This window comes from Heliconius melpomene, chromosome 1 (assembly GCF_056956725.1).
Source record: "Heliconius melpomene rosina isolate 202511_hmr_F chromosome 1, ASM5695672v1, whole genome shotgun sequence".
NCBI lineage: Eukaryota > Metazoa > Arthropoda > Insecta > Lepidoptera > Nymphalidae > Heliconius > Heliconius melpomene.
In genome coordinates this window covers 10133317-10161128 of record NC_140389.1, presented here as the reverse complement: position 1 = coordinate 10161128, position 27812 = coordinate 10133317, and the positions used below count along the sequence as shown (strand labels likewise).

Genomic DNA, 27812 nt, shown 5'->3' with positions numbered 1-27812 from the left:
TTATTGTTTATTAATATTTTTATTTTTCTCAACACGCAATGCCTTGAAAAATTCGTCGTTGTGTCTTAACACTAGGTTTCCTCCGGCTACCCCACTGTGTACGGGGTACAAAAAAATAAATATTAAAAAATTATAAATGGCCTGTAATTGTTATTGTTAAGAAACTTTATTTTAGAAACTAAAGTTGTTACGTGAAATCAACTTTAACTGAGAATAAAGACAGTTTATATTTTATCTAGTTATTTAATAAAATGTGTAGAGATAGGTAATATAATTAAAAATCAATGAAAACCATAAAATTATTTATTGCTTATTACATGAAACAATACACGTAGATTGATAATATCCATCTGGTCCCATAGAGTTGCGCTGAGATAGATGAATATCTTTTAGTTCGGTCACACCAAAGTCATAATCAAGGAACTTGTTTAAAATTTGAGAAGCGTCAAATTTTTCCCTTATTCTTCTCTTAGGACTCTCTTCGTCGACTCCTTTTTTCTCCGCTCTGTACTTAGAATTCATTAGAGTAACATGCATTTTAACATTGTCCCGACCATGTTCTTTATCCATAAGACCTAAAACATTTTGCAACAATTTATTTAATGCACAATGCGCAAAACTTCAAAAAACCTAACTTAGGGGAGCCACGACTCGTACAACTTTACTGTACTTACAATCTAAACAAAGAAAAGTATTCAGAAATGTCTAAGCTGTAACAATGTACTATGAATCAGCTCAATAAGAGTATGTGACATAATAGGTTTGAGGGACCAGTCAATTTAGTTTGTAAATATTTTATAAGTCATTATTTATATATTTATATCCATAATTCTATCATTTAGTGTTTGACGTCATCAATACCTGCTTTATAAAAATGTTCTACAATTGTGTCCACCAATCTTTGAAGCAAACCAGGTGGGGCATTCACCTCTTGAACGCGGCCATATAACACATCTATCGCTTTGGGATCGTCGTTCATATACGATATACCTCTTATTCTTATTTTTAGAGGTAAATAATCATTAAGAATAGGCCTGTAAATTTTATAAAAGAATCAAATGTTATTAAACTCCATATCTAAGACTTGCATTTACATACACATATCAGTTTTTTTAGCTTCAGTGTATCCTGGATATAGCAGGGTAGGCAAAGGGAACTAACTTATGGTTCACACTCCATTCCTCCTGCACTGCACAGTTGCCGTTTCGATTTCCACTTGAGGGAAATGGATTATTTACATTTCCTTTTCTTTCCTTCTTGAAAGGAGATTGTAAGACACGGAGTGTAAGACACTAGGTTTCCAGGTTCCCAGTACCTATCCTGCTATGTGCGGGATACAATGTGAAGCAAAACTTACATAATACATTTTTCACTTGCTTCCATAAGTAACTTAGAAGCAAGCATTCTCTCCTCATTATCCATTAAGCACATCACACCCACTGTCATGTGTAACTTATGACTTCTAATAAATAAAGACTCATCAATGGATACATTGGAACATTCTCGAAGTACTGTTTCCTGTAACAAGGGTACTTATAATAAAAATGGAATTTCATTAACTATTAAAATGCTGTATTGCAACTTTTTTGCCATTTTGAAATTTTATGATTGTGAGTTCAATTACTACTCGGAAGTATGACTTTTCCTGCTTTTGTTACAAGACAAAACACGGCATTTGAGTTTCACGATTCAACACAATATCTCAAACATAGGCAGAGTGAAGTAGTATTAGTGTTAAGATATTCTGATCTCTTCTGCCCAAATTACAGTACGATAGAAAAAAATTTGAAAATAATATATTTTCTGAACCTTATTAAGAAATAAAGACTGATTGACTATGCTCATAAATTAAATGTATGCTAAGAATGTGAGTATAATAGATATTGATATTATTTTTCTAAATGAGTAAAATGTTTAAAATGTTTCAAACCTTAAAATTTTCAAAGTTGTTTATTATATTGACATTGTTTAAAGGGATTGATATGAAATGTGTACTAGTCTGCTTCATACGAGATGCAGTCACAATCATATTAATTCTTCTTCTAGCCGCCTTTACATTCTGTAAAATTATTATAAAATAATACAATGAAAATTTAATAATACAAAAGTTATGGATAATTCCAGATATGCCAGAATGAGACAGGTTTTCTAGGCAAGCATTTATACCTCTTACTCATACTTCTAACAATACAATTTCAATGTCATGTCTCTTACTTTTACTTATAACAGGTATAAATAAACTCTAAACATATTTTTGGTCAGTTTGTTGGTAATTTCTAATTACCTGCTAATTTTATAATTATGATCTATAGAAATATTTTCCATCCATGTCATTGAACTGAAATCAGATTTCAACTTTTTTACCTGTCTAGGTAATATAGAAAACCACATAAATATTTTACCAAATTATTATTTTTTCATGTAGAAAACAGTACTTACTTAAGTCATTGAATATACATTTAAGGAATCAAATAATAAATTTTATTTTTACCAATATGTTAGAGCCATAAATAGTAATATCCTTATTTTCTCCATGCTTAGGTGTTTTAATGTCTGTCTTTGTGTCCCGGCCAATTCGTCCAATAGTGGCACCTTTTTTCCCTATCACAAATCCCATATAGTACCTGTAAAAATTTAAATTATATTTTTAGCCCTAGACTATATCTTTCACATAACTTAGTAGGCAGAGAAAACTTGGGAATCTTGTAATAAGACATTTCAATTTCTATTAAGACATTTAGGTATATTCCACATTTACCAATTTTTTGAGGTATATACAAACTTTACCTGGTTACTTGAGTGAGGAAACAAACATATTAAATATTTCATATCTTCAAGGTCAAAAACAGACTATAAAATATAGACAAGTATTATAATTATAACTTTTTATCATTATCTTCTTTTTTCATGTTGTACAGGGTAGCTAGAGGGAACATAGTGTTAAGACATTCTGTTCTACACTTTCTGCTGAATCCTGGAGGTATTGCATGTTGAGGGGCAGAACCCAATGCCGCCCTTTCCCTCAATACCAGAGCAAAGACATGGGAATATAAATTTATATTTTTTATTTATAAAAGTATTCTATCTAGGAATACATACTTAGAAACATGGAGACTTGTAAAATATCTGTTATTATCAACTTGAGTAATTTCACATTTATCATCATCATCTTCATCTTCTTCATCAATTTCATTATAAGGCATATCTGTAACGTATATACAATTAAGACTAGACACATTAAATAAATTAGTTTATGTAGTGTAAATATTTAGTAAAATTTGATGAAAACTGAATTTTGAAAGTTTCAATACAAGGAGCAATAATGTAGTAAGCCAATATTTTGAATATAGTAACCATTTTCATACAAATCTTGTTCCTGTAATGCTGAAACTTGTGCGGTTGGATCGTTTACTCTGTAACATCTTCCCTCGACCCATATCACATCTGGCCTTAAAATGTCGTTCATTTTATTTACACTTAATATAAAACATCAAAGAAAGAGACAATCAGTAATTTGTTAAAAAATTATTACGAATAAAACACAAAACAGAAATAAACAGCTGCCAAAAACAAAATGACGTTACATTAAAGATTAATAATTAAAATTGAATATTGACAAGGCCTTACTTTGCATCGAACATAGACCATGTTCTACGTAGATGCTTAGTGATCATGAAATTAAATTAAAGTTTTCAAAGCAATAAAAACAAATATATTAAAAAATGCAAAAACTATTAATTCTACAATATTTAAAACAAAAAACACATTAGACGAAAAATAATACTCACATTTATATGATGGTGACGTAGCATTGTTTGAATATCACATAATCACAATCATAATAATTACTTAAATAATTAAATATAACGTTACACACTTTTATTATATAACATTTTTTAAGTGTTGTTATATATTAAATACAGTTACTTTTTATACTACATATTCGTGAAACAATGTTAAATGCTTATCTTTACATTATACATTTTCATTTGTGTACCTACTTAAATGTAGAACAAACATCCATCAGCGCATTTCTAGATATGTATGAATTCTGATAAGCTTATCAAACTTTGTTATTAACGTCGTGGACAATACGTAATGTGTGTTTAATATAACAGAGATGAATATCATCGATGTTTAACAATAGTGCATTCTAATTTTGTGCTTTCAAAATAAAAACAAAATGACCCAAAAATCAAGTAATGCCTATTACAATGTCGATTATCAGTATACTTCTATTCAAAACAAGGATAATGGTAAGTTGTAAATTTCTAATACGTCGGTTAACTTAGAAAATAAAGGCCAACAATCTTAGAAGCTTTCCAAAACTTTCCTATTAATCAAATTAAAATATGAACTATATTTTAATATATTTTGGACCTTGCGTGATGTAGCCATCATACCTAATACAATAGCTTAAACTGACAAAGGGTCCCATTTCATAATCTGTGCATCCAATTAATTATACGTCTCAAATATTTTATAGGCCGTGATAATATGTGGTTTTCAAAAGTAATCAATAAATATCACGACTTGATAGATATTTTCTATGAATAGTTACCTAATTATCCAATTTAATAAAATTTTGTTACAATCGGATTCCTGGCGGTGTAAATGCATCCATAGATAAAACAATAAATATTAGATGAAGAATATTTTTGTGTGTTCATAAAATAAAAAGAGAAAGCTTTTTTTTAAGAATCCGACACAAAAGTTTCGGATAATTTCATGCATTAGGCTGAACATGAATGAGGATAGATTTATTATGAAAGGATATACTCGTATTATGGGCTGACCTACAAGCACTTCAGTAGTGCGTGCACTCTTGCTTTGTTAGACAGCTATTATTATTTACGAGCTAAGCTCCTCGATCTGGTTAGTCAGTATTATATTTAGTTTAATATTTAAATAATATCAAACGTCAAGAAATTGACAAATATATATAACTTACACACCAGAATAACACATAGGCCACAATTTATATAAAAAAATTGTTTTATTTTGATATAATATAAATTTAAGTTTAAGCGGGTAAAGACGCATATGTATCTTTTATAAAATAATCTAATATTCGTAACCGAAATTATACAAAAATAACGGCTTCTGAAATAATTTAATTTCGTAAGCCGTAGCCGAAACCGATATAGTAGGTCCCTTTATTCAATTATTCAAATTCAGAACCGAAATATTACACCCTTTCATATCATATAAGTAGGTATCCCGATCTTTGAAATGACAACATCTAGTACATTTTTTTAATTTTCACTGTTCTTAACATAAATGCATAAAAAAATGTTAACTTCACATTTTTGTTATTTTAAGTTTATTTTTTATAAAAAAAAAATATTAGTTTCACACTGCATACTGCGCACAGCAGGGTAGGCAGAAAAAACCTAGTGTTAAAACATTCCGTTCCATTATTTTAAATATAAAAAGCTTATTAAAACGTTAGAATTATGAAATCGTATGTATTCATTGTATATTTGGCTAATTAATTGAAACAAGTTATAGTTATGAATATTCATTTTATATATTATTTACGTTATGCAGATAAAAAGCAAACATTTACAATTTATATAATTTAAATATCTGTGAAAAGCGAAGGTTAAAAGAAAAAAAACAAAGAAGCGCGATTGACGTTATTTTCTCATTATCTTAAGGTGTCCTAGCAAGGACAAGTAAATCGAACGGCAACAAGTACATACTTACCACATATGAAAATAAACATAGCGTAATAAACATGTTGTTTTTTTACATTGATAAACACAAGTGAAGTAAAAATAAAAATGAACTAAATACGTTACAATTAAACTAAATTATACAATAAATATTATTATAACTAAGCGAAAAGAATTTCAAAAGTAGATTTGGTTCAGATTTGAATTATAAAACACATTGTAAGCATACTAGAAAATATTTTTATATTAAAAAAATATCGGTCCAGTGCACGGGCGTAACCTGGTTTCTATATAGAGGGGGGCAAAAAAATCCTTGACTTTTTTAAACATAATAAGATAAATTCATAGATTAATTCAGTCACTATATCAGATTTATAAATTCAATAGAGAAAAAACGAAAATTTGAACCTGGATCGTTATATTTTGGCCCCTAACGGCTTCTACGGAGCTCATGAAAATATAGTTTCCAAATAATCGATCGTTCGTCCAGGGGAGGCAGCTGCCCATCTGCCTGTACCTCGCCACGCCCATGGTCCAGTGTCTAATTCATAATGTGTGTGAAGTGAACCTACATGACACAAATTTTCACAAGTAGGAACATATAAATAAAGACTATCACGTAATCAAGACCGACTTCATTTTTCTAATTAATTACAACATCTTAAGTTTATATCAGTCATCAACATATCATATACATATTGTATTTGTTTTAATTATCTAATTGCAATATAAGAGCTACACTGCGTTTTATCCAATGCGCTGAAAGCTTATCAGAAGGCAAATAAAATGCTAATACAAAATTAGAAGAATGACCTGTAGTGGCAAGAACACCTTTTCTTTCTAATGTCTTATATAGTGGACATTTATACCTAGTACCTTCATCAAATTCTTTTTTTAACTTGGGATATAACCATATTGCAGGCATACTGTCATTTAAGATTTTCGGCCTTTGCTCATCTATAGAATATTTTTGTCGATTCCACCGTGCACCGTCCATAAATAGCCCATGAACATATACACCACTTTCTGGTGGATTTTTGGCATAATCGACATGAAGAATTTCAAAATCAAAGATCAATAGATCTATGGGTATTTTTTTTGTTCGAGCATAATTTTGGATAGAACCTGTGAGAAAAGCTTGTGTGAAAAAGAAACCAGACAACCAAAATGTTGACGGCTTACCGTTTTGATACCAGTTCTCCAACATAGCTAATCGTTCTATAAAATCTGTAACATAACTCGGTAATGGTTTTAAGCTTGGATAAGAAACTTTTGACCAATTATCGGGTATTTTGCCTAATATCATAGCGTTTGATTGTAAATCTAAAGCTGGAGACATAACAATAACACCTTTCACTGCTTTTTGCAGGTCCACTAAAGAAGTACTTATTTCATGTAATAATTTATTAAATCGTTGCATTTCTTGGATTAAGACCGTGTTCATTGATTCATTATAATCAACAGGAAACTTTTGTTGTGATATTTCAATGTCAAAAGGGGCAGGCAATTTGGATAAAATTTCAGATGCCATTTGCGTAAGAATATACTCAGTATTTCCACCTTCACCTCCTGTACTGGTTCCTTCAACTAATACTAATGCGCCTGTTAACGCCATTGACATGGTATAATCCCGAGTGATGCCTGCATTCATATGTAAACCAAAAACTTCAGGTGGAGGATTTACTGGAACTGATTCAATATGCTTTAGATAATCTTGATACTCGCATCTTCTCGGGAGTCCGTATTGTGATCCGATATCACAAAATAAGTAGTTTGCATCATTTACGACACCGTCATTTACATAATTATCAAGAATGGTAACAATTAATCGTCTATCCCAATCATCCGTTACTCGACCGCCATAATTGCATTCTCCAGTTAAATATTTTATAGCTACATATTGTATGTCTTCATATTGGTTCAAAAACATTTGTAATTGCATAACAGATATGTGAAAATCAGAATCGTTGAAACCATACTGAATATTCCATCCTAAGGGACCAAACTTTTTTCTTTCTTGTATAACTGCATGAAAAAAACTTATACCATATAAGAGCTTACTAAAAGCTTTGTCTTTACCTGGACACCCTTCGTAGAATTCTGACTCCTTTAGAGGCTCTGATAGATATGACCTACTTAAATTGTGTTGTAGACCTGTAGGTGGTTCATTTGTCATTTTTACTCCTACTTGTAAGATAGATTGTGGGAACTTATCAGAAGGATAGCTGGTAAGCCATAATCTGAAACTTAAATCAGTGTTAGTTAAATCAAAACCTTCAACAATTTGTTCAAGTGTTGGTAGCCAAGACACTGCTAAATGACAGTTTTGCAGACACACCCAACCTCCTTCTAATTGTGCACGTTCTATCATTGCTTTTGCTATAGGACCTTGTCCTTGTCCCAAAGATATTGAATTAAATCTATGCCCATAACCCATTTTTTCACAATATTTTATAAGAGCTCCCATAGGATCCGAACCAGGGGACAAAATAAAAATTAATGGAGCTAAACAATTAGAATCTCCAAATGACCGACCTATGTCAAATGGTGGTGGTGTTATATATTTTTGACCCATTTGTTTTTCTACAAAATCCGAAATAGCAAATGTTAATTTATCAGGGCGAAGAACCCTTACGAGTAATAATTTCTGAAATGTAGTTAATTTTTCATCCCAAACTCCAGGCAAGCTTCTACGATGAGGTTCTAAGTCATCGTAAACTTCTTTCCATTTGCTTATAGCATGTTTAAAGTTATCTTTAAAACCTTTAAATGTTGATAAATCATTCAATCTACACATTTCATCCCAATTTTTATCTGGTAACCACTCTACAGGTTTTTTAAAAACGTTCTCCACCGCTATCCCACCAGTTATAAGAAATGTATATTCATCATGATCCATTTCATCAGTAGATAACATCATTTTAGAACACATAATAAAAGAAAACATTAATTTATCTTTATCAAATAATGATCTACAAACATTACTGTATAGGTTGTATGTAAATGTATCTCTTAAAAATCTTAACCGTTTTTCTAAATCTTTAGACTTATTTGCATTTTCAATTGAAATTATATAGAGATTTATAAACCAAGTTAAAGAGTACTGATACATAGGATCAACATTAGGCAACTCTGTAACACAATAATATAAAACAGCTGAATGTGAGGCTATAGGTCTGTATCCAAGTCTAAACTTTTCAATGATTATTTCAGTTTCAACAGAGGCTTCTTGTTTCTTCATTATATCGATGGCTAACAATTTTGATGAATCTAAAACTTCTATTGCGGTTTCATCTTCTAAAATATCTCCTTTCGACTCTTGTAAAGTACGTAAAATATCATCTTCAACTTGTTTAAGAGCTGCACGATTGGCAGCTCCTTGTACAATTAATTTTTCTCGCTTTTCTTGTAAATCTGGCCTCTCTTTTGCAACCACTATACCAAGCAGCTGATCCTCCAGGCCATCTTTTGTGAGTGCGAAATTAATTAAAGTCACTTTATTGAACACTTCGGGTAAATAATGTGGATTTCTTAACTTTGTTGTCATATATAATCGAAAATTTGGATGATATTCTATAATATTTTCTCCTAAAGCAATAAATTCCTTCCCACCTTGTGTATACGTATGTTTCAATAAAACGGGATCTAATGGTGCTTCTACATCCTCCAAAATACAGTCAATGAGTGCAGGCTTACCATACTCTAAACATGTTTCTATTACTTTCATATAATTACCATCTGTAAATTTCATTACTTGTAAGTCATTTAATTTTTCCATTGTTTTTATCCATTTATTAGCCTGACCTTGTGGATCAACTAGTAAAGACCACCGTAAGGAGTTATCTTGTATAACAGCGTTATCGATAGAAAATGAATCCCAAGGTAATCCGGCGATACACCAATTTTGTATCTTTATATCTGTGCCCAATATGTCTTTAAATACAAATTGTTCAGAATGTGGCATTTCTAGTTTAATAATTAAATCCCTCCACTGACTTATAACTGAAACTCTTATTGGCATGGTGTATGGCGATAAATAAGCTATGATACCACAAGATACTAAAATATCGCCTGCCAAGTTATCATATAACTGTTGTAAATTCTCAGCAGCTTGAGTCCACCGCACTCTTTCACCTCCTAGACCTCCTATTAATTTTTCAGCTCGATATAATTTATCAATGCAAAGTTGAACTTCATCTTCTAAGGCTTTTTTCTTTATGTTAGCTTCTTCTAAAGCTTCATTCAATTCTGCCAGCTTTGCTTCTAATCTGGCTACTGTAGCTTTTTTCTCCTCTAATATTGCCATTGTTTCTGAAAATTCTTTTTCTGCAGCTTCCAATTTAGCTTTTTTAGGAGCAACTACTTTAGCCACAGCGTCATACATGTCCATAGCAATGATCCATTTACATAATCCTTCAGCGGCTGTAGAAGCTTTAGCAATAATATGTGGCTTAAAATCTTTATGCGATAGATACTCTTTCCTTATCTTTTGCATTGTAGCTACTGGTATATTGTCTTTATCAAAATTCTTAAGCGACTCTAAAAAACTCATATCACCTAGAACTCTTTTGCTGGGTCCCCAATAATCAAACATTTTTTTACCAGGGTTATCAGGATCTGGTATTTTATCAGGAGGAATACCTTTCATAACACATACAGCAGCCATTACTAACTTTACAGTTGCTGGAGGATTCTTCATGGATTTTACAATAGTAATATCCGCTGGTTTTAGAGTATTTAATGCGGCAATAGCATCCTCCAAAATAGGTAACGCCAGTGCTAAGTCTGCTTCACAATCTTTCTTAAGCTCTTGCGCTGCTGCTGCTTGTACGTTAGCTACTTTTTGGTCTTCCCTTACCTGAGCAGCCGCCTTATCAGCAGAAGCTGTTTCCACAGCTATTTCTTCCATCATTTTTGTGGATTTTGCTGCCATTACTATTAGTTGTGGCTTTAGTGCATTTAAATCTCGTTGCATTATAGCTACTGCATCTGCTGCTTGACCTAATTTATCTAAGCCATTTGTATATCTTAATTTAGCTGCTCTTAATTCTCTTTGTTTTTTGTTTGTTAATATTGTAAAAGATTTTATTAAATTGAGATAAGAGGCAGACGTTATATAAGTTTTACGGCCATACTGGTTAAAGAATTCAGTAGAAACCGTTCGAATATCAACATGAAATTGCTTACAAGCTACTACTGCTGATGCTTTAACTTTATCAGGTACATTAACCTTAACCATATAATAATGAGCAACCATCTCTAAAGCATCTTCTGGCCAGCTGTCATACCAATCAATTGTACAGCAATTAACCAAAGAAGGATACAATCTCAATCTTGTTCTAAACGAACTTCCAATGGGACTAAAGCATAAAACAATATGTAATTTTGCTTTACAGCGGCCAATAAAGAAAGAAAATATTTGTAAAGGGCTTATATCCAAATTTCTATTACCCCCTTGAGCAGCTAGTCGTACTAATTCCAAAATTTCTTGTACTTCATCGAGTCCATATAAATTAGGAACCTCACCTGAATTTAATAAACTGTCTAGATTTTGAATAAATACTTCTTCTTTTATTTGATTTTCCGTGAATAAAAATGTAGTGTCCTTATTTAATCCTCCAGATTCACGAAGTATTAATTTTACATCATCACGCCAATCTTTCACACTATACGATTTAGTTATTTCTGGCTGAAATACTTGCTGTCCTAGTATGGTACTGGCTAATCTAGTAAGAGACTGTCGCCCAGATCCACCTACACCTACTAACAAAGCATTGCCTGATGGCATCGAAAGTAATCTGCATATTTTAGATAAATGTTCCAATGCGTAATCAAACAAAACAATCGTCATTTTTGCTTTGTGCATAGAATTATATTCTGCTAACATAGATATAGCCATATTTAAAAAAACTTCTTTCGAAGGTATTTCTTCATACTTTCTTTCACCTTCTACGCTATCTGTATCTAAATAACACCCAAACATCATTTTCTTTATATTTTCTTGCGTTACTTCTCCTTTCTCATTTTGGTAATTATCTAAAGCTGCATCAAAGTTATCTTTCATAAAATCTTGAGTTGACTTTCTTAAAATGTTAAAAAACCAAGTACGGTCTGATTCGTCTACTAGTCTGTCATAAAATACACGCATTATTTCATGAACCCAAACCCTTATAAAAGTCTTTTTATTCTCTGCAGATTCTCTTCTCAATAGTGCACATCCTTGAATAACTCTGGAAAAGTCTCGCAAATTAAAAATATAATGTGATTTAGCTGGAGTAGGTCTTAAGCCTTCAGTGGACTGTTCATAAATATTTAAAGTGGCAGCAATAATATTTATTATTACTGGCTGAGTATCTTGTCCAAATCCATTTCGCCTCCAGCCTAGTTGCAACAGGGACATAAATATTTTTGACATACTCTCTTTTGAAAATTCGTTTATAGAATATATATTATAGTGTCGCAACATTCTTGGATATATTAACTGCCTGCTTCCACCAACTGGACCTATAGCTCCGTAAAAAAATGTATCATATATAAATAATTTTTCAGTAGTTTTTAAATCATACCAGTGTTTCTGATCAAAATAAAGTCTTAGCAATTCAATAGCGGGCTGGGCGCCATATGTTTCTTTAGCTGGCATATTCATATCATCAATAAAAATAATTGCCTGTTTACCTTTTGTTGGGCCATAGTTATTTTTTCGTCTTTTTACTAATTTTGATAAAACAAGGTCTTGAGTTTGATTTGCAGAAGTAGTCGTAGTAAAAGTTATAAAGCCAGGAGTATATTTATCTAAGTCAATACTCATTAAAAAGTTTTGTATATAAAAACTTTTGCCGGTTCCTGTTGGTCCAATAAATAATAACGGTTTTGAAAACTTTGTATGCAGTTTTAGAAGAAACATATATTTTTCTGTTTCCAAAGTAGGTATCACAGTTTGTAATAGATTAATCTGTTCTTTAACTTGAGCTGCCTTTACTGCATCGGGCCACGGTTTCCAACAACCTTTGCCTTTATACATATAAAAATGGTCAATTATCATTCCTTCAGTTGGGATAGATACATCGATTCTATCTATTTCCGTTGGAATACCTTTTTCACCTCTAAAATATTCTTTTACTAAGTCATCAAATCTTTCACGGGAATCGGTATTTAGTATACCGCCTAAACCCCATACCAATGCAGTCATGAAGGACGCAATGAACCAGGTTCTTGTGTATTTGGTATCTTCTTCACCTTCGATAGCGCTGTCCATTAACATTTCTATCAGTCTAAGAGTACTCATTACTAAATTAACTTCACCACCAATAACAAGTTGCGTACAATGTTTTCTGATAAAATATATTAATGGTTCAAATAGCCATGTACACATATCAAAAATATAATTATCGTTTTCTTCTAACCAAATAGGATTAAGTGTTTTTAACCAAGACTTGTAAAAAGGCATGAAACCAAAAGAAGCCGATTCCATATATATCATGCCACATCTCGACACTGTCGCTGGAGATGCTTGAGCTAGATCACTAACTTCAAAAATCATAGACATTACGTTTGACATAGCCATTACTTCTCCCGATGTCAGACAAAGTTTTTTATTATCATCTAAAACAGTATTCATGTTTTCAATCCATACTGCGTCGACAGGACCATCAAAAACGATCCACTTTCGTGTAGGTGTATCTTCTGACGCAAAATTTCTAAACATAGTCGCTACAATACCATCTGACCATTCATACGATATTGGATCAAAAGCACCATACAATTGACCCATTGTCACTGCTTTTGGATTAAGAACTTTAAAGGTACACTCACAACCATCTGGTATATTTTGCTGCGCCATCAATGTAAGAGCTTCTGATAACACTTTTAATGTCATAGATTTAGCTGAAAATGGATCGCCCACCAACATAAACCCATGTCTAACGATCATCATTTCATATGTTTGTATAATCTTTAATATAAAGCAATCTACTGGTTGCAAATTATTTAGTTCACAAATTTTATTACAGGCCCCTATAAAATTGTCATAATCAGGCTTAGGTAGTGTAATTCCGGGAAACAAATCAGATATAATACCTTCAAATAAAGGCACATCAAATGAGAGAAATTTGGGCAAATTTACATCAGTTATGGATCTAAGCAATAAGATACTTTCATTCTCATTAGGAAAGCTTCTCTTTAAATTTCCAGCAGCAGATAGGACCGTTTTTACTGCTCGCATACCGTAATCATAATGATTTTGAGAAGATAACTGCTCAGAACATAGACGGTACGTAGTTACGATTTTTACAGACAAGCTACGAGCATCTATAAAACCAAATGAGTACAAAGATATTTCACCAATCATTGCATAGTCTGGGACCATCATTGCTACGGTTCTAAATAAAACTTTTAGATTGTCTGGGAGTTCTGAACGACCAGCGTATCCTGGATTCATTGTTATACAAACATAGCAAGCTGGATTTAAGGTTAATGTAGTTCCTTCAAAGTCAAATGTTTCTAAATGTTGTCTCACTGCTTGAACTATACACAAAATCTGTTGCGCTATTACTGACAAAACTTCTACATCTATACGATTAAATTCATCAAAACAAACCCATGCCCCACAAGATGCTAAACCTTTAAAAAATTTACCCATGGCTTTATAGTCTAAACCATCAGAACAATTAAAAACAACGCATTGCACTGCCAAAGCTTTAGCTAAATCTTTTGTAGTTTCTGTCTTTCCGGTTCCGGCAGGCCCCTCAGGCGCGCCGTTTAAGTGAAGATAATAAGCTCCTATTAAAGTTCGATAACAACGATCGGTAAGTGGTGTTATAACTAAACGATCTGAATTACCTAGGTATTCATAAGCATAATTGACTACAGCGTTTATAATTTTTACAAATACTCGTTCTTCTTCCCAATAATATCTTAATTGAGCCAACCACTGAAAATCAGTTATTTCTATAACATTTTTACCAATAAGATCTTGAATGACGTCTTTGGCATGAACATCTATAACTATCAAGGCTTTCACTGTTATGCTATTTAGTTTCGTCAAATCAGTCCTTCGTATTATAGCAACGGTTTCGTTTAATTGTTTTGTTAATGTTAAGTGAAAAGCTTGTAATTCACTAAGTTTATGAGTACTTAAAGATTGATGAACATCTACAGCCCAATAAATTTGAGATATTGCCAGGACAACCATACCCTCCCATGACAATATCCAATCTGCACGACTTAGATTAGGATAATCATAATAAGATAATTCGGTTTCAGATCTGACTGCTCTGAGCATTTGATCTTCTACTTGGACTAGCCATTTTTCTACTGAGCCTCTCGCTGCTGCAACGCTAATTATTTCCAAAAGTTCTACTTGCTCACCTTCCATTGATATCATTGCAGAAATATTATATTCTGGATCAAATACCAATCTATTAATACCTTCAAAGCATTTTTTTAGATGTGGTTGTACTTTAAGTGGATTTTTAGTTTCAGATAAAATTTCTAACATTTCATCATTTGACAAGAAAAAGAATCTAGGAAAATATAAACGTTTTTTCTCTAGATAATTATTTATACCATCATTAATTTTTTCTAATAAACCTGATGCTATCTTAAATGACTCTAAAACTCCGGCGCCTCCGGCTATGTCTAACACATGGGGATCTTTATCAACTGATCCCATATACCGGCGGTATATATTATTAACTTCTACGAACATTACACCTTCTTCTTGCATTTGGGCTACTATATCTTTTGATGAAAATATAGGCAATAAATATAGCCATTGACTTTGTACTTTTCCCCACTCATCAATAGTAGAATTTACACGTGTAATTTTCTCATACCATGCTCTTACTTGCGATTCAAATGGTTTCACAAAAGCAGACCCACGCATACCAATTGTTTTTACAATGTGGTCATCTAAGACGCTTTGAATGTCATCGAGACCAGTTAATATGAAAATGCCTGTGTCTTTGTATGGACTAGTTTTAAAACAAATATCAACCCATTCTGCCGTCATTTTATTCAAATTTGTTATTAATGCTAGTTCTTTCGTTGCTGCTACACTTACAATTTCGTATTGATCTATATCCTCCCAAAGATTAAAATTAATAATCTTTCTCAAACTAGTACCAGCATTGGGTGTTAAATCAAATCCAGCAATAAGAGACATCTCATCCCAATGTCTCTGCACTAATGCTGGATTGCACATTATGTGAGCCATTTGAACATTAGGCCTCCATTCTTTTATTTCAGCTATTGCTTGGGCACAAAGTTTCATCGGAGCCGGCAAATTATTCACATCAGGATCGTCTACTAAGCCTTGAAAACGTTTTTCAACACCTTCTGATATTTGTTGTTTTATTTTAGTTCTATAAGACTTAGATAATTTTAAAAATTCTTTATAGTAAAAGTCGTGATCTTGTTCTATTTTTTCATGATCTAAATATTCAAACGGTCCATCCATCCACGTGTAATAACTCCGCTTCCATTTATGGACCAAATATACTAAACAATGAAATGGTTTAATAAAATCTTTTAATTCTTCAAGATCTGTATAGTTAGATATTGGAAACTTAAAAGTAATTTCTTCATTATTTATCCAATCTACTAATTTGTCACAATCACCTAAGCGATGAACAAGCCTCCTTAGACTTTCTAAATACTCTAAAGTGTGGTTTAAGTCATCCATATTATCTAACAGTTCCAAATATGGTGTTATTTCCAAAACTTCCTTATTTAAGTAGGCAATTTTTGATAGCAAGTTATCCTCCATTTCTGCTTTAAAAGTTTCATATGCAGCTGCATTCTTTTCAAATATAGGCTTAATATCTGTTAACCAATTAACAGTTTTTGTATTTGAAGCTACGTGCTCTGCTGTAAGAGACGTCATTTCTAACAAATTTGAAATGATGCTTAATTGTCTCATTATTCTTTCTTTTAAGCGCTCAACCAATACAGTTTTAGCATGTAAGATATAAACTCCTTGTTCTATTAGTTCAGCCGCGTTCTCGGGTTCTTTTAAAGCTTTGCCAGCAATAATTTCAAATTCGTTACATATAGCTTTATTTTCTTCCATGTGTGTTTTAACTATTCCATGTATAATATCATTTATAAATTCTACAGCTTTTCCTTTTAGACCATCTATCATTCTGAGTTGAGAAACTATAGCGCAGTTGAAATATTCATTTTCTATTATAGAGGTGATATTAGAATCTATTTCGTGAAAATATTTAATTTTTTCACGAGATGTTTCGAAATCGGTGGCCTGTTCAATAAATTTTACTAACAGTGATTTAGCTGGTCTGCCGTAGAGCATATCGTAATCAATTCTAAGCTTCTTTTGATATTCAACGAGTGGATGAAATACTATATCGAGCTGAACTTGAAGTCTTTCATGGCCATCGTTATGCAACCATTCGTTATATTGAACCGGTAGAGCATCATAGTTATAAGGGATTTTAAGATATTGTTCGATCGGCATAAGTCTTTGTGCAATATGAGAAAGGGCGTTAATTACGGAATGGTATACTTCAAATACTTCCTCTAAAGTTGGATCATATATAAACTCTCCATTAAAATCTAAAGCTAAATTTAATAACGGAACGCTGTCAGGGTCTTTAAGGGCTTGAATAATAGCATCGATTGATCTACGTATCAATTCTTGTATTTGCATAGATATCATTTTTGTAGCACATTTTACAAAGTCAGGCACCTTTTTTGATGACATTCCTTTTATACATCTTGGGTTTTTTAACCAGTTAACTAAAATAGAATACCAAGTACTAGATACTAAATAATCAGCCCGTTTGATTTCTTCGATTATTTTAGTTTGAAAATCTTCTAAATAAAACGGCCCTCGTGCTCTATATTTCGATAAATTGATAATAAAGGCAGGAAATGTTTTTTCTGAAGATTCAAGAATTAGTCTTATAAATGGATGCAGCAATAAAGATCCACTTTTTAATTTTTTACGATATTTAATCATTTTACTATGGTTCGAAGTAACGCCATTAAACTTAAAATGCGGTTCTTCGTATCTCTTTCGTGAAACTCCAGGAACATCACGAATTACTGTTTTCACAGCTAATTCATGTAAATTTCTTTTCCATTCATCTTTGCTTTCTCTTAATAATTCTTCAGTTAAAGATGGATATGAATTTTTTAGTTTGGATGGTATTAAGCTATGTATTTTTCTCTCCCAAGATTTTAGCATAGGCGGTGGTTGAACTTTGTTTGCACATTCTCGTAGAACATTAATATGTCTATCTTGTGATATCTCTAAATCATCTAGCTCGCTTAATTCCACTGGCACTTTAGATATATTAATCTTTCTTTTTGTAGCATTTTCCTCTAAAATATCCCGGAATTTCTTTTTTTTATCCTAAAATTAAAATATGTATCATAATTAATCACTTAGATAAGTATTTGTCTATATTTTATGTTCGATTTTAATTGTCAAAAACGTTATATCATTATTATTAGCAACAACATTAAACGTCTATTAGTCATCGTAGTAATATTTAAAAACCAGTAAAAGATTAAAACAAATTGTGCGATTCTAATTGTCCAAGAGAAAAAATCAACAAATAAAAACATAAGGTAGGGCAATAATAATCTCCTGAATATACATAATGTTTAGTTTGGCTAGGTACTAGGTAGAGACAATAAAATTTACATCGTATCATTCATTTTAACACTTATACAGCAGATAAAGTGCTGATAACTTTGAGTTGTAAAAAAATATTTGTATTTGTTGCACTAATATATGTAGAAAAATTATCTTTATTATTTTACTATTTACATCTCTCGACAAGTAAAATTCTACAATTTACACAAGATGTTGGATTAAAGTAAATAGTTTATTAGGCAGGTACTACATAACATGCATTAAGTATATATATAATTTAAGTTTTAACTTTAATGCTCACGTCATTTTATGCGAACAAAATCAATTTATATTTTTTATATTATTTTTGTATCCAAAACAGTAAAAAAAGGTAATTTTTGATACACTTGGATGCTTACTATGTGGTTACCAATAAGTAAATATTAATTTTCTTTTCTATATTATTTCCCTGGTGTGGAATCAAATACGATATAGGTATAAATATTCTTTACCTTTATCCTATTATATGATGGCAATGGGGTGAATGGTAATTTTGCCACCTTATTGACATTCGGTATAGGAAGCATTGGTGGAATTCTACATCCATTTTTAGTTTGTAAAAGTTTTCTGAGTTCACTTTCTTCCATTTTGTATTAAAAACACTTAAAAGTATCGTTTGTAAAATCAATATCGTAAAAACAATTGCATGGCAACCGTTTTTTTTTTAACAAATTTTAATTATACTTTTTTAATTCCAGTAAACCTTTAAAATATGAAAATATTCAAAAACTACAAAACTACATTATGGTAAATTAAATTGTGTATATATATTACGATAATGCATTATTTTGTGCTAAAAACAAATATTTACTATAAATATTTACAAAAGGTATGCAAGCATATTACGATATCAACATTAATAACAAATAGATAATACTATCTTTTGTTATTAACTATATTTCTCGGATTTACCTGCTCATTTAACAACTAAGTACATAATTATAATTTACGGTACAGCATGGTACTGTGTTAAGTATAGCATTTTCTACATTCATCTGGTTGCGTATCTGTAAAATATATTTTTATCTACAAATATGTACCAATCATATACAAATTATTCTAACAAATTCATGAAAAAGTGCTACAAACTAACTTTAATAGAAATGATATTATGCTATTTTAAATTAAAATGTTTGAAATAAAATAGAGCGGTGAAAAAAAAAACACGAAAAGTGTTAAAATTTAATTGCCTTTATTTATAATACTTAATAATAATGATTACTTCAAATAATATTAAAAGTAAATTAATAGAGAAATCAGTTAAAATAACTATAAATTTCTGAGTGATCCAAAATTAAAGTAACGTAAAACTTTGACTCTTTTTTTACGTAAACCACTTTATTAATATTCAAAGATTTTTTAATTTAGTAAATAAAGGTTTTTTTAAACCAGGCAGACACATTATAATAATTATTATTGATTACCTTTTTGATTCTTTGCTAAAAAATTAAGGTATGATAATTACAATTAAAATCCCTTACTTAATCTTCATCTAATAAAAATCTCTCACTTAATCTTCAATCTCTTATTAATTTTCACAAGGCAACATTGTCATAATAAACATCGTTCATTCATTCCATGAAAATGTCAATGTCTTATTTCACGAAAGATATCCTTTTTAAAATTTGTTAAACTCGTAACATACAGTAAAAAATTATAAATATTTTTAATGTAGAGACAACACGTTATATTTTATTATTATAAATTCACGTAGTTGAAGAAACGCTTGGAACCTTGTACGTATCCAAATATTGCAAATATTTACAAAGTATTTATTATGTCTCTTATAAATAAAAACTGTCTGATTCGTGTTTCTTATTTATTTTATTTTTTATTTTCAGATGGCGGTAAGATGCATGGAACCCAGAGAGTTGTTATGTTTTGCCTGTTAACAACTGTCTTGCCAGCAATACTTATAATCTCTCCATTATATCTAAGAAATATCAAGTATGCTGATGTAATGTATAGGATATCAGATTCAGATGTTATACAGATACATAAAGGGCAATCTTCAATATTTTGTGAAAAACATTCCTTAAAAATGAACAGTACTTTTAATGCATTCCAAATGAAAGGCAAACCGAAGTTAGCTGGTAAGAGAAGACATATTAAACTAACAAAATCGATGACATTGCCTGATGATACATTAGAATACTGGGGATTCTACCTTTTTGCTGGAGCTACAGTAGAATTAAGAGGGTGCTCTAGATATGAAGGTTCAAAAATATTGGTTGTGAAAGGTGATAAAATATTAAATACTTGTGGTATTTTAGGTGATAAATATAAGAAAGATCCACTGCTGATAGAAAAGCATAGTCATGTGTCAGTAACTTTAGAAAATCCTAGAAATAAGAAAAGACATACTCAATATGATTATGATACTGAAAACAAAATCTGGTTAGCTGAAAATAATTCTTATGAAATCAGTATTGAAAAAACGAAACACAAGAGGGATACAAGTAACGCTTTGCATAATCCTAATACAGTTTTAGATGCAGGTGTTAACCATGGTGGAAATGCTATGAACACTACCACTAATATTACTGAAGATAAGTCTGTTTCTAGCTTTGAAATGAATCTCTATGACTGCTATCAAGACAATATACTGATGAATGATTTTTTTCCATATTCAATACAGTGCAACAATACAAAATACTTAGAAGAAATAACAACACTGAAGGTGGATCACAAAGTGACATCAGATGGTTATTATTATTATATTTTTTATAGTGATAATGATTTTGTTAACAATGATATTCATGCCATTTTTGATATTTACAAGCCAACATTCCAGTATTCAAATTTATCTGAATCAAAAATGTGTTTAAATAAGACTGAATGTCAGTTTGATGTTGAAATGTTTAGTAATGAGTTAGTAATTGTTGAAGTTCCCACTAAGGATGGCTTAAATAGTAATGATGACCAATCATTTGTTTTGATATCCATATGTCATCCAAGAGTGTCAGTTTATATATTCTTCCCAGTGTCAGTTCTATTGTTGATACTTTTATTTGCATTTTTATGATATTTATGTTTAATATTTCTGTATTATATATTCATCAAAATTAATATAGCCAGAAATGTGATATTAATTTATTAATATAATTAATATAGATTATATGTTATATTATGTAATTTTAGTTGTTACTTATTTATAAGACTGTGATGATATTATGCCTGGCATCTATTTCAATGTTATTAATTAAAAAGTTTAAGAATAAAAATAATTATTTACTCAATATTTTTTTTAGCATTATACATTTGAACACATTTGTTCATGTAATATAAGTATAATTAAAATACTAATATAAGTAAAATTTCTGGGGTAGGCTATATGAGGTGGGCATGGCCCACCCGGATCCCCCCTTCCTACGCCCATGAGCACACACATTAAAATTATTTTGGTAACTTTAATACTTACTGTATGGACTTAAACCAAACACTTAGAAGGTGGGCTTACTTTAAAACTTATTTGTAAGTGTAATGGTAATTTTTTGTTACACTCGAAAAGTTTAATTAATCGGCTTCAAAAAAATGTATATGTATACGCCTTTATTCATTTTGCCATTAGAAAGGAAATTTATACTTGAAATGACTTGAATTACGATTTTTGTTCGTAGCAACTCAAATATAAAACTTAGCTAATATAATCAGCCAGGAGCAAATTAACATTAACCTATCCAAAACTCGGCGAAAAGTGGGAAACGGAGTGTCTGAACACTAGGTTCCCTCTGCCTACCCTGCTGTTTGTTGGATACATCGTGAAACTGATTTAATTTTGATTTTTATTAACTTTGTATTGGTAATCGCAATGAGAAAAAATCATGTAATTATAGTTCTAAATTAATCTTATGCCGCTTATTTAAGTACTTGATAAAAAGTAAATCTCTGGCTTAACTTTAAAAAAATCTTAGCGCTCTAGTTTTTATTAATTTTATAATTTGTTACGGACTCCATTGTTAGTAGAATAACAATAACCATTACAAAATACGTAATAAATAAAACGTACTTTTCTCATTGTCTTGAAATTCTTAACCATACTTATATTTTAAAGAGAAAATCAAGTCAAATCATTTGTGTTTATTTGCAAATATTTTAGTTTAAGCTCAGAGTACGTTTGCTTTGTAGTTCCCCAAACAATAAGTAGCTATATTTTTACATAGCTGAAAAATAAAGAAATCCACTAACGCTAGGCTTTCTCCCCCAACGCATGCAATGAGAGCCAGACAAATACTCAGTGATCTAATAGTGTTTGTTAGTCGTGTTTCTAAAAATAATGGACATTTATAATATACTTGATGACTGTAGCACATTTCCCAATTCAAATGTGTATGCTGAAAGATAAATATTTTAATTTCACTTCACTTTTGTTTCACGTATTTCTTGTGAAATAAAATATAAAAGAAAAGTGTGGCGGAAAATTAAATGAGCATTTTCCTTTATATGATTTATTGGTTATTTATTAATAAGGGTAAGAGGTGTCAAATATCCTAGGCCTAGAACGCACCGTAAAACGGTATGTGTTGCGTCGCGCATACGTTAATTTATGTAATTAGTTAACCTAAATATGAGTCTTGAATATTCAAAGGCTTTAAATGTTTTTTCTTAGGTAACTAATATCAAATGTTTTGTCTAATATTTATGAGTTATGTAGTATGTTATGGGGCATAAGCATTTCATTGAAGCTCTAGCTGTGTCCCGAAAATTGACAGTGCGTTCTAAGATTTAATTAACAAACTCAAATATAAATAAAAATATCTGGGTCAAGATGAATAAAGCCTACATTTTAAATGCTAAATTTATATATTGTTATTATGTTAAATGTTATTTCGCACTTTCAAACAGGAACCTTAATTACCAACTTCATATATTTTGAAGAAAATTTATTCCAAAAATATAAATAAATCTAAATGAACATAAAAACCATGTAGAAAATAAATAATATTATGGGAACACAGGATACAAAAGGACCTGTCAAAAGAAAGTAATGACTTAGAGGAAATTTTGATTTATTATTTCCACATAGTTGTGTCCAAAGTATGTTTCAACAGCTCAGTGGGTAGATTTTCTGTAAACAAAATTTTTTCAATTGAGTGCACCGCCCACGAGAAATTAAGGTTCCGATCGGGAGTGGAGTGCTACACAATTCTCATCAATAACAATACAAAGAAGATATTTAATTATATTTATTTACTGTATTACAAAAAACAGTTTACCATATTATGTACAACTGGAAAAAGCTACAATACATTATTTCCTTCTAGTACTTTTGTGATTGAAATAGCCTCTCCAGTACCCGATGAGACCCCTCTGCAGGTAGCAGCGGGGTCCGCGCGGAACGGGGGCCATCCGGCCGAGCCGGGCTTACGACTATGTATATTAAACTTATATCAATAATATTATAGTAATGTAGTATTATTTCATTAAACTAAACCAATACAACGGTCCAAATAAAATGAGTTCCAATAAAAATCAGCACAGCGGTACTTAGGAGGTTGCCCCTAATACTCACACCGTTTAAATATCGCAATAGAATGCAGGACACAAAGTATAAACTGGAATGCACTGGCACCTCAGATGAGGTTGGCCACATCATTGGGCATTTCCGTAATAGTTGTATGGTAGAACTCCTCAATATCCTTCAATGCTCTCTTGTCTGCTTCAGTCACAAAGTTGATAGCAATTCCTTTACGACCGAAACGACCACCTCTTCCGATACTGAAAAGAAAATGTATAATTTAGCACAACATCATTTAGTAAAAAAAATACTGTATACATTAAATGTACAAGTAAACTTATCTTACCGATGAATATAGTTCTCACGATTGGTAGGCAAATCATAGTTGATAACGCAGGATACTTGCTGCACATCAATGCCACGAGCTAGCAAGTCAGTGGTGATGAGAACACGGGACGACCCTGTACGGAACTGTCTCATAATAACCTCACGTTCGCGCTGATCCATATCGCCGTGCATAGCGGATACGGTGAAGTCGCGGCTGTGCATAGATTCAGTGAGCCAGTCCACCTGGAAAGTGTTAATTCACTATTACAAACACTGTCATCGATAACAAGCTATTGATACATTATATAATGATAATATTCATTATCATTATGGTATGGCATTTAGTTCATAAGTCCATACATGGGCAATAAGCATTAAATGTAAAAATACTTAACATTATCATAATTATTATTATCTATTATAGAGTTAATTATATAATTTATACAAATTTGTATATACATAATATAAGATTGTACAAAAAATACAAAAAAAAATGTTCAACAGATATGTCAAGAAATATTCAATCACATCTTATATAAACAAGGTTGTATACTACATTTTATGGATACATGGCCTTGAATTACAATTCAATGTAAGATTAGCCTTTCATAATGTTGTTATAAAATAAGCCAATTATATTCCTGTAATATTTTTTTAAATTATGTTATATAAATTCTTCAATTTATAGATTGAGTTGAAGTAATCACATAATGTTATCTCGCTAAGATTAAAGTTCATATTATACAATTACTTTAAGTTTAATACTATACAGGAAGAACATTAGTTATTAAATAAAAGATATTGTCATAGATCTCATAATTATATGACTCAAATTACCTTGCGGCGAGTGTTGCAGAAAATGACAGCCTGGGCAATGGAGAGTGTGTCATACAAGTCACAAAGAGTATCCAATTTCCAGTCCTCCATCTCAATTGAAATAAAGAACTGCTTAATACCTTCCAGGGTGAGCTAAAAAATATATAAGCAATATGATTTTAAAGCATGGCACTGACTCCTGCCAATCAATATACAATGTATCAAAAACCGAAGAAAAGAGAGAAATGGACTGTCTCAACACTAGAAAACAGCATAAATCTACAAAAAATCTAACTAGATGTAACCTATGTTGATTATAATAGAGAAGGCATTAAAAAATTTGCAAAAATTGCATGTAATACTAAAAATTCTATAAAGTTATAATAGTCAATATAATCTACACATATAAAGAAACTATAACCGCTAGCACAGTACATGGAAGACACATGACTAAAACTACTATTAAGGGCATTTATTCATGTATAGTGTTTGTCTGTAGATTTATGCATGGTAATCTCAGAAAAGGCTTAACCAATTTAAGTACAGTTTAAACTGTTATATTTAAGGAAACATCTAACTTTAATTTTCAATGTAAGGATATAATGTAAGATAATAATCTTTAACATGATAATTTTATTGTTAAATCACTAAAGTAATTCAGGTAAAAATTAAATACTATTGTAATACAAGTGGGCAAAGCCATGAGAGGGTCATTAATCAATAATAAAATCACAAATACAAAAATTGAGACCATTATAGGGCAACAGCACAGCTCATAACTGAAAATATGATGGTTTTGAGTTTAATTTTTACTCATGAAAATGAATTATTTATTTCTTAGCCTTGGTAATATCAATTGTGTGGTAGAGTTCCACCACTACAAATCTTGAAAAACGGTCAGAGAATGGGGACACAAAGTGTCTTGAGTCATTAGCTTCCCCCTGCCTATCCTGTTAAATGTATTTAACTCACCTCTTCTTTTTGCACTAGAATGCGCACAGGTTCTCTCATGAAGCACCGTGACACTTCCAACACATCATCAGGCATGGTAGCCGATAGCAAAATAACTTGCACATCAGACGACAACATCTTAAATACATCGTGGATTTGATCTTTAAATCTGTAATCAGATAGAATATTAGTATCACAAATTTAAAAAATATAATTTAAACACAAACTTAAAATTTTTGCTTTTGATAAATACTCACCCTCTAGACAACATTTCATCAGCTTCATCAAGCACAAATAGCTTAATTGTATTGGCACGGAGGGCACGACGGGTAATCATATCATATACACGGCCAGGGGTTCCAACCACCACATGAACACCACTTTCCAACTGACGAATATCTTCACGTACATTTGTACCACCAATGCAGGCATGGCATTTAGCATTCAAGTGATCACCGAGCGCAATTACGACCTTAAACCAAAATATTATGTTGAATACTTGCTAAGATTACCAAATATAAAGGTTTAAAATTAAAAAGCAAATCCCATACCTTCTGAATCTGTTGAGCCAACTCCCTAGTCGGGGCCAAAATAAGTGCTTGACATTCGCGAATGCTAGTATCAATTTGCTGAAGAATTGAAATAGAGAACGTAGCGGTTTTCCCAGTTCCTGACTGAGCTTGCGCTATAACGTCGCGACCTTGGATACAAGGCATAATCGCGCGTTGTTGAATTGCAGAAGGTTTCTCAAAACCATAAGCGTAAATCCCTCTTAATAATTCTTCTTTTAATTTCATGTCATCAAAGCTTTCCACGACTTCATGCCAGTTCGTGTCGAGAGCGCCGCCAACGGAGTCCAAACCCGGAGGTCCATCATAGTTGCCTTGATCCTTGGCTGGGCCATTTTTATCCTCCTGCCAAGCCTCCGATCTAAAAATATAGTATACTTTATTTGATATACATTTTGTATTGATTTTAAATTCACGTTTTAATGAACAAGCAAAAATCATTACTGTGAAACTGTCAAATGACATTTCGCAGAAATGCGCATTCCGCCCTTTTTTTAATAACGATAATTTTGTCATGAACAATGACAGTATACTAATTAACATGGTCTTTTTCATATCATAGCCAAAAAGTATGTAATTCATGTTATCAAAACACGTGCACAGTGCCGGGGCACAAATACTATTCTCCTGCCAGCGCCATGTTGGCAATCGGAGACCGTGCAGAATACAATAAATTAGAAGATATAATAAAAATCATGTAAAATATTATAAAACTGTATTTGTATATTACTATACATGGTTTTCTTCATAAACTTTAATTAAAGATACTTCAAAATAAATTATAAAAAAATACTTACCTTGTTTCAGGTGAATAGGACATGTTCCAATCGCGGTAGCTGAACGGAAAAGAACTAGCAAGGTCAAGTTAAGTTTAGTAAGAGCTTTTTTTATAGTAATACAATAAAGAAAAATTAAAACGCAACTTACAAAGTAAAGTTATTTTTAAATATTTTAAAAATATTAATGCAGCACTTTATATTTTTTAAAGAGCCTTTCCTTAAGTGAATGAGTAATAGTAAAATAATAGGAAACTAAACGACGGAAGTCTCTAACCTCATCTTGGGCAAACGATACAGATAACTAATTTCAATGACTCGAATATTGATTTTCAAACGCACTACGCGTTTATTAATAATAAACTATATTTATTTAAAAAAAATATTTAATAGAAAGCAGACTTCATTTCATATTATATATAAACGTAATTGAAAGCAATATAAAAATTAAATGTATATAAATATGTGTACTTTTTTACATACATGTATTTTTCCCTTTTAAATTGCATAATGTTAAATTAATATCGACTTTAATAAAGTTATCCTTAAATTTTATATACTTTTCGTTACAGTTATATA

The 27812-nt window shown here is 31.3% G+C and overlaps 4 protein-coding genes across 8 annotated transcripts; 1 reads left to right on the top strand and 3 right to left on the bottom strand.

The window, feature by feature from the left end:
- Nucleotides 1-285: 285 nt before the first annotated feature.
- Nucleotides 286-3590, bottom strand: LOC146541343 (activating signal cointegrator 1 complex subunit 1). 2 transcript variants are annotated; one of them, XM_085207432.1, is made up of 7 exons: nt 3355-3590; nt 3100-3205; nt 2492-2624; nt 1931-2059; nt 1358-1518; nt 862-1034; nt 286-575 (listed from the first exon to the last, which is right to left on the bottom strand). In XM_085207432.1, exons 1-7 carry the CDS (start codon nt 3464-3466, stop codon nt 304-306), a joined length of 1086 nt encoding a protein of 361 aa, XP_085063558.1. In that variant the 5' UTR covers nt 3467-3590; the 3' UTR covers nt 286-303. The 2 variants fall into 2 exon arrangements, with proteins under 2 accessions (XP_085063558.1, XP_085063568.1); XM_085207442.1 differs by having other exon boundaries at nt 3366-3506.
- A 447-nt stretch (nt 3591-4037) lies between these two features.
- On the top strand, nt 4038-21512 carry LOC146541341 (uncharacterized). 2 transcript variants are annotated; one of them, XM_085207408.1, is made up of 2 exons: nt 4038-4256; nt 20178-21512. In XM_085207408.1, the coding sequence occupies exons 1-2, from the start codon at nt 4184-4186 to the stop codon at nt 21359-21361; spliced, it is 1257 nt and encodes a 418-aa protein (XP_085063534.1). In that variant the 5' UTR covers nt 4038-4183; the 3' UTR covers nt 21362-21512. The 2 variants fall into 2 exon arrangements, with proteins under 2 accessions (XP_085063534.1, XP_085063545.1); XM_085207419.1 differs by lacking the exon at nt 4038-4256 and adding an exon at nt 19930-20072.
- Nucleotides 6274-18989, bottom strand: Dhc62B (Dynein heavy chain at 62B). The gene is made up of 2 exons (XM_085207455.1): nt 18789-18989; nt 6274-18051 (listed from the first exon to the last, which is right to left on the bottom strand). Exons 1-2 carry the CDS (start codon nt 18921-18923, stop codon nt 6388-6390), a joined length of 11799 nt encoding a protein of 3932 aa, XP_085063581.1. The 5' UTR covers nt 18924-18989; the 3' UTR covers nt 6274-6387.
- A 1256-nt stretch (nt 21513-22768) lies between the features above and the next one.
- eIF4A (eukaryotic translation initiation factor 4A) lies at nt 22769-27407 on the bottom strand. 3 transcript variants are annotated; one of them, XR_014879446.1, is made up of 8 exons: nt 27255-27407; nt 26440-26818; nt 26146-26360; nt 25910-26057; nt 24959-25090; nt 24141-24364; nt 23851-24054; nt 22769-23404 (listed from the first exon to the last, which is right to left on the bottom strand). XR_014879446.1 is itself a non-coding variant. In XM_085207396.1 (8 exons), the coding sequence occupies exons 2-8, from the start codon at nt 27275-27277 to the stop codon at nt 23910-23912; spliced, it is 1266 nt and encodes a 421-aa protein (XP_085063522.1). In that variant the 5' UTR covers nt 27278-27308; nt 27385-27403; the 3' UTR covers nt 23508-23909. The 3 variants fall into 3 exon arrangements, 2 of the variants coding, with proteins under 2 accessions (XP_085063522.1, XP_085063508.1); XM_085207396.1 differs by lacking the exon at nt 22769-23404 and having other exon boundaries at nt 23508-24054; nt 27255-27308; nt 27385-27403; XM_085207382.1 differs by lacking the exon at nt 22769-23404 and having other exon boundaries at nt 23508-24054.
- Between the last annotated feature and the right edge of the window lie 405 nt (nt 27408-27812).

What these genes read in the sequence shown, in the direction of transcription:
- eIF4A (XM_085207382.1), bottom strand. Translation starts at nt 27,277, where the DNA reads ATGTCCTATTCACCTGAAACAAG. An exon ending in TGGCTCAACAGATTCAGAAG is followed by an intron (nt 26,361 to 26,439) that starts GTATGGGATTTG and finishes TTTTGGTTTAAG; the next exon opens with GTCGTAATTGCGCTCGGTGA. An exon ending in TCTGCAACACTCGCCGCAAG is followed by an intron (nt 24,365 to 24,958) that starts GTAATTTGAGTC and finishes AACACTTTCCAG; the next exon opens with GTGGACTGGCTCACTGAATC.
- LOC146541343 (XM_085207432.1), bottom strand. Translation starts at nt 3,466, where the DNA reads ATGAACGACATTTTAAGGCCAGATGTGATATGGGTCGAGGGAAGATGT. An exon ending in ACAAGTCTCCATGTTTCTAA is followed by an intron (nt 2,625 to 3,099) that starts GTATGTATTCCT and finishes AAATTTTTACAG; the next exon opens with GTACTATATGGGATTTGTGA. An exon ending in TTTATGGCTCTAACATATTG is followed by an intron (nt 2,060 to 2,491) that starts GTAAAAATAAAA and finishes ATAATTTTACAG; the next exon opens with AATGTAAAGGCGGCTAGAAG.
- LOC146541341 (XM_085207408.1), top strand. Translation starts at nt 4,184, where the DNA reads ATGACCCAAAAATCAAGTAATGCCTATTACAATGTCGATTATCAGTAT. An exon ending in TATTCAAAACAAGGATAATG is followed by an intron (nt 4,257 to 20,177) that starts GTAAGTTGTAAA and finishes TTTTATTTTCAG; the next exon opens with ATGGCGGTAAGATGCATGGA.
- Dhc62B (XM_085207455.1), bottom strand. Translation starts at nt 18,923, where the DNA reads ATGGAAGAAAGTGAACTCAGAAAACTTTTACAAACTAAAAATGGATGT. An exon ending in CATCATATAATAGGATAAAG is followed by an intron (nt 18,052 to 18,788) that starts GTAAAGAATATT and finishes TTTTAATTTTAG; the next exon opens with GATAAAAAAAAGAAATTCCG.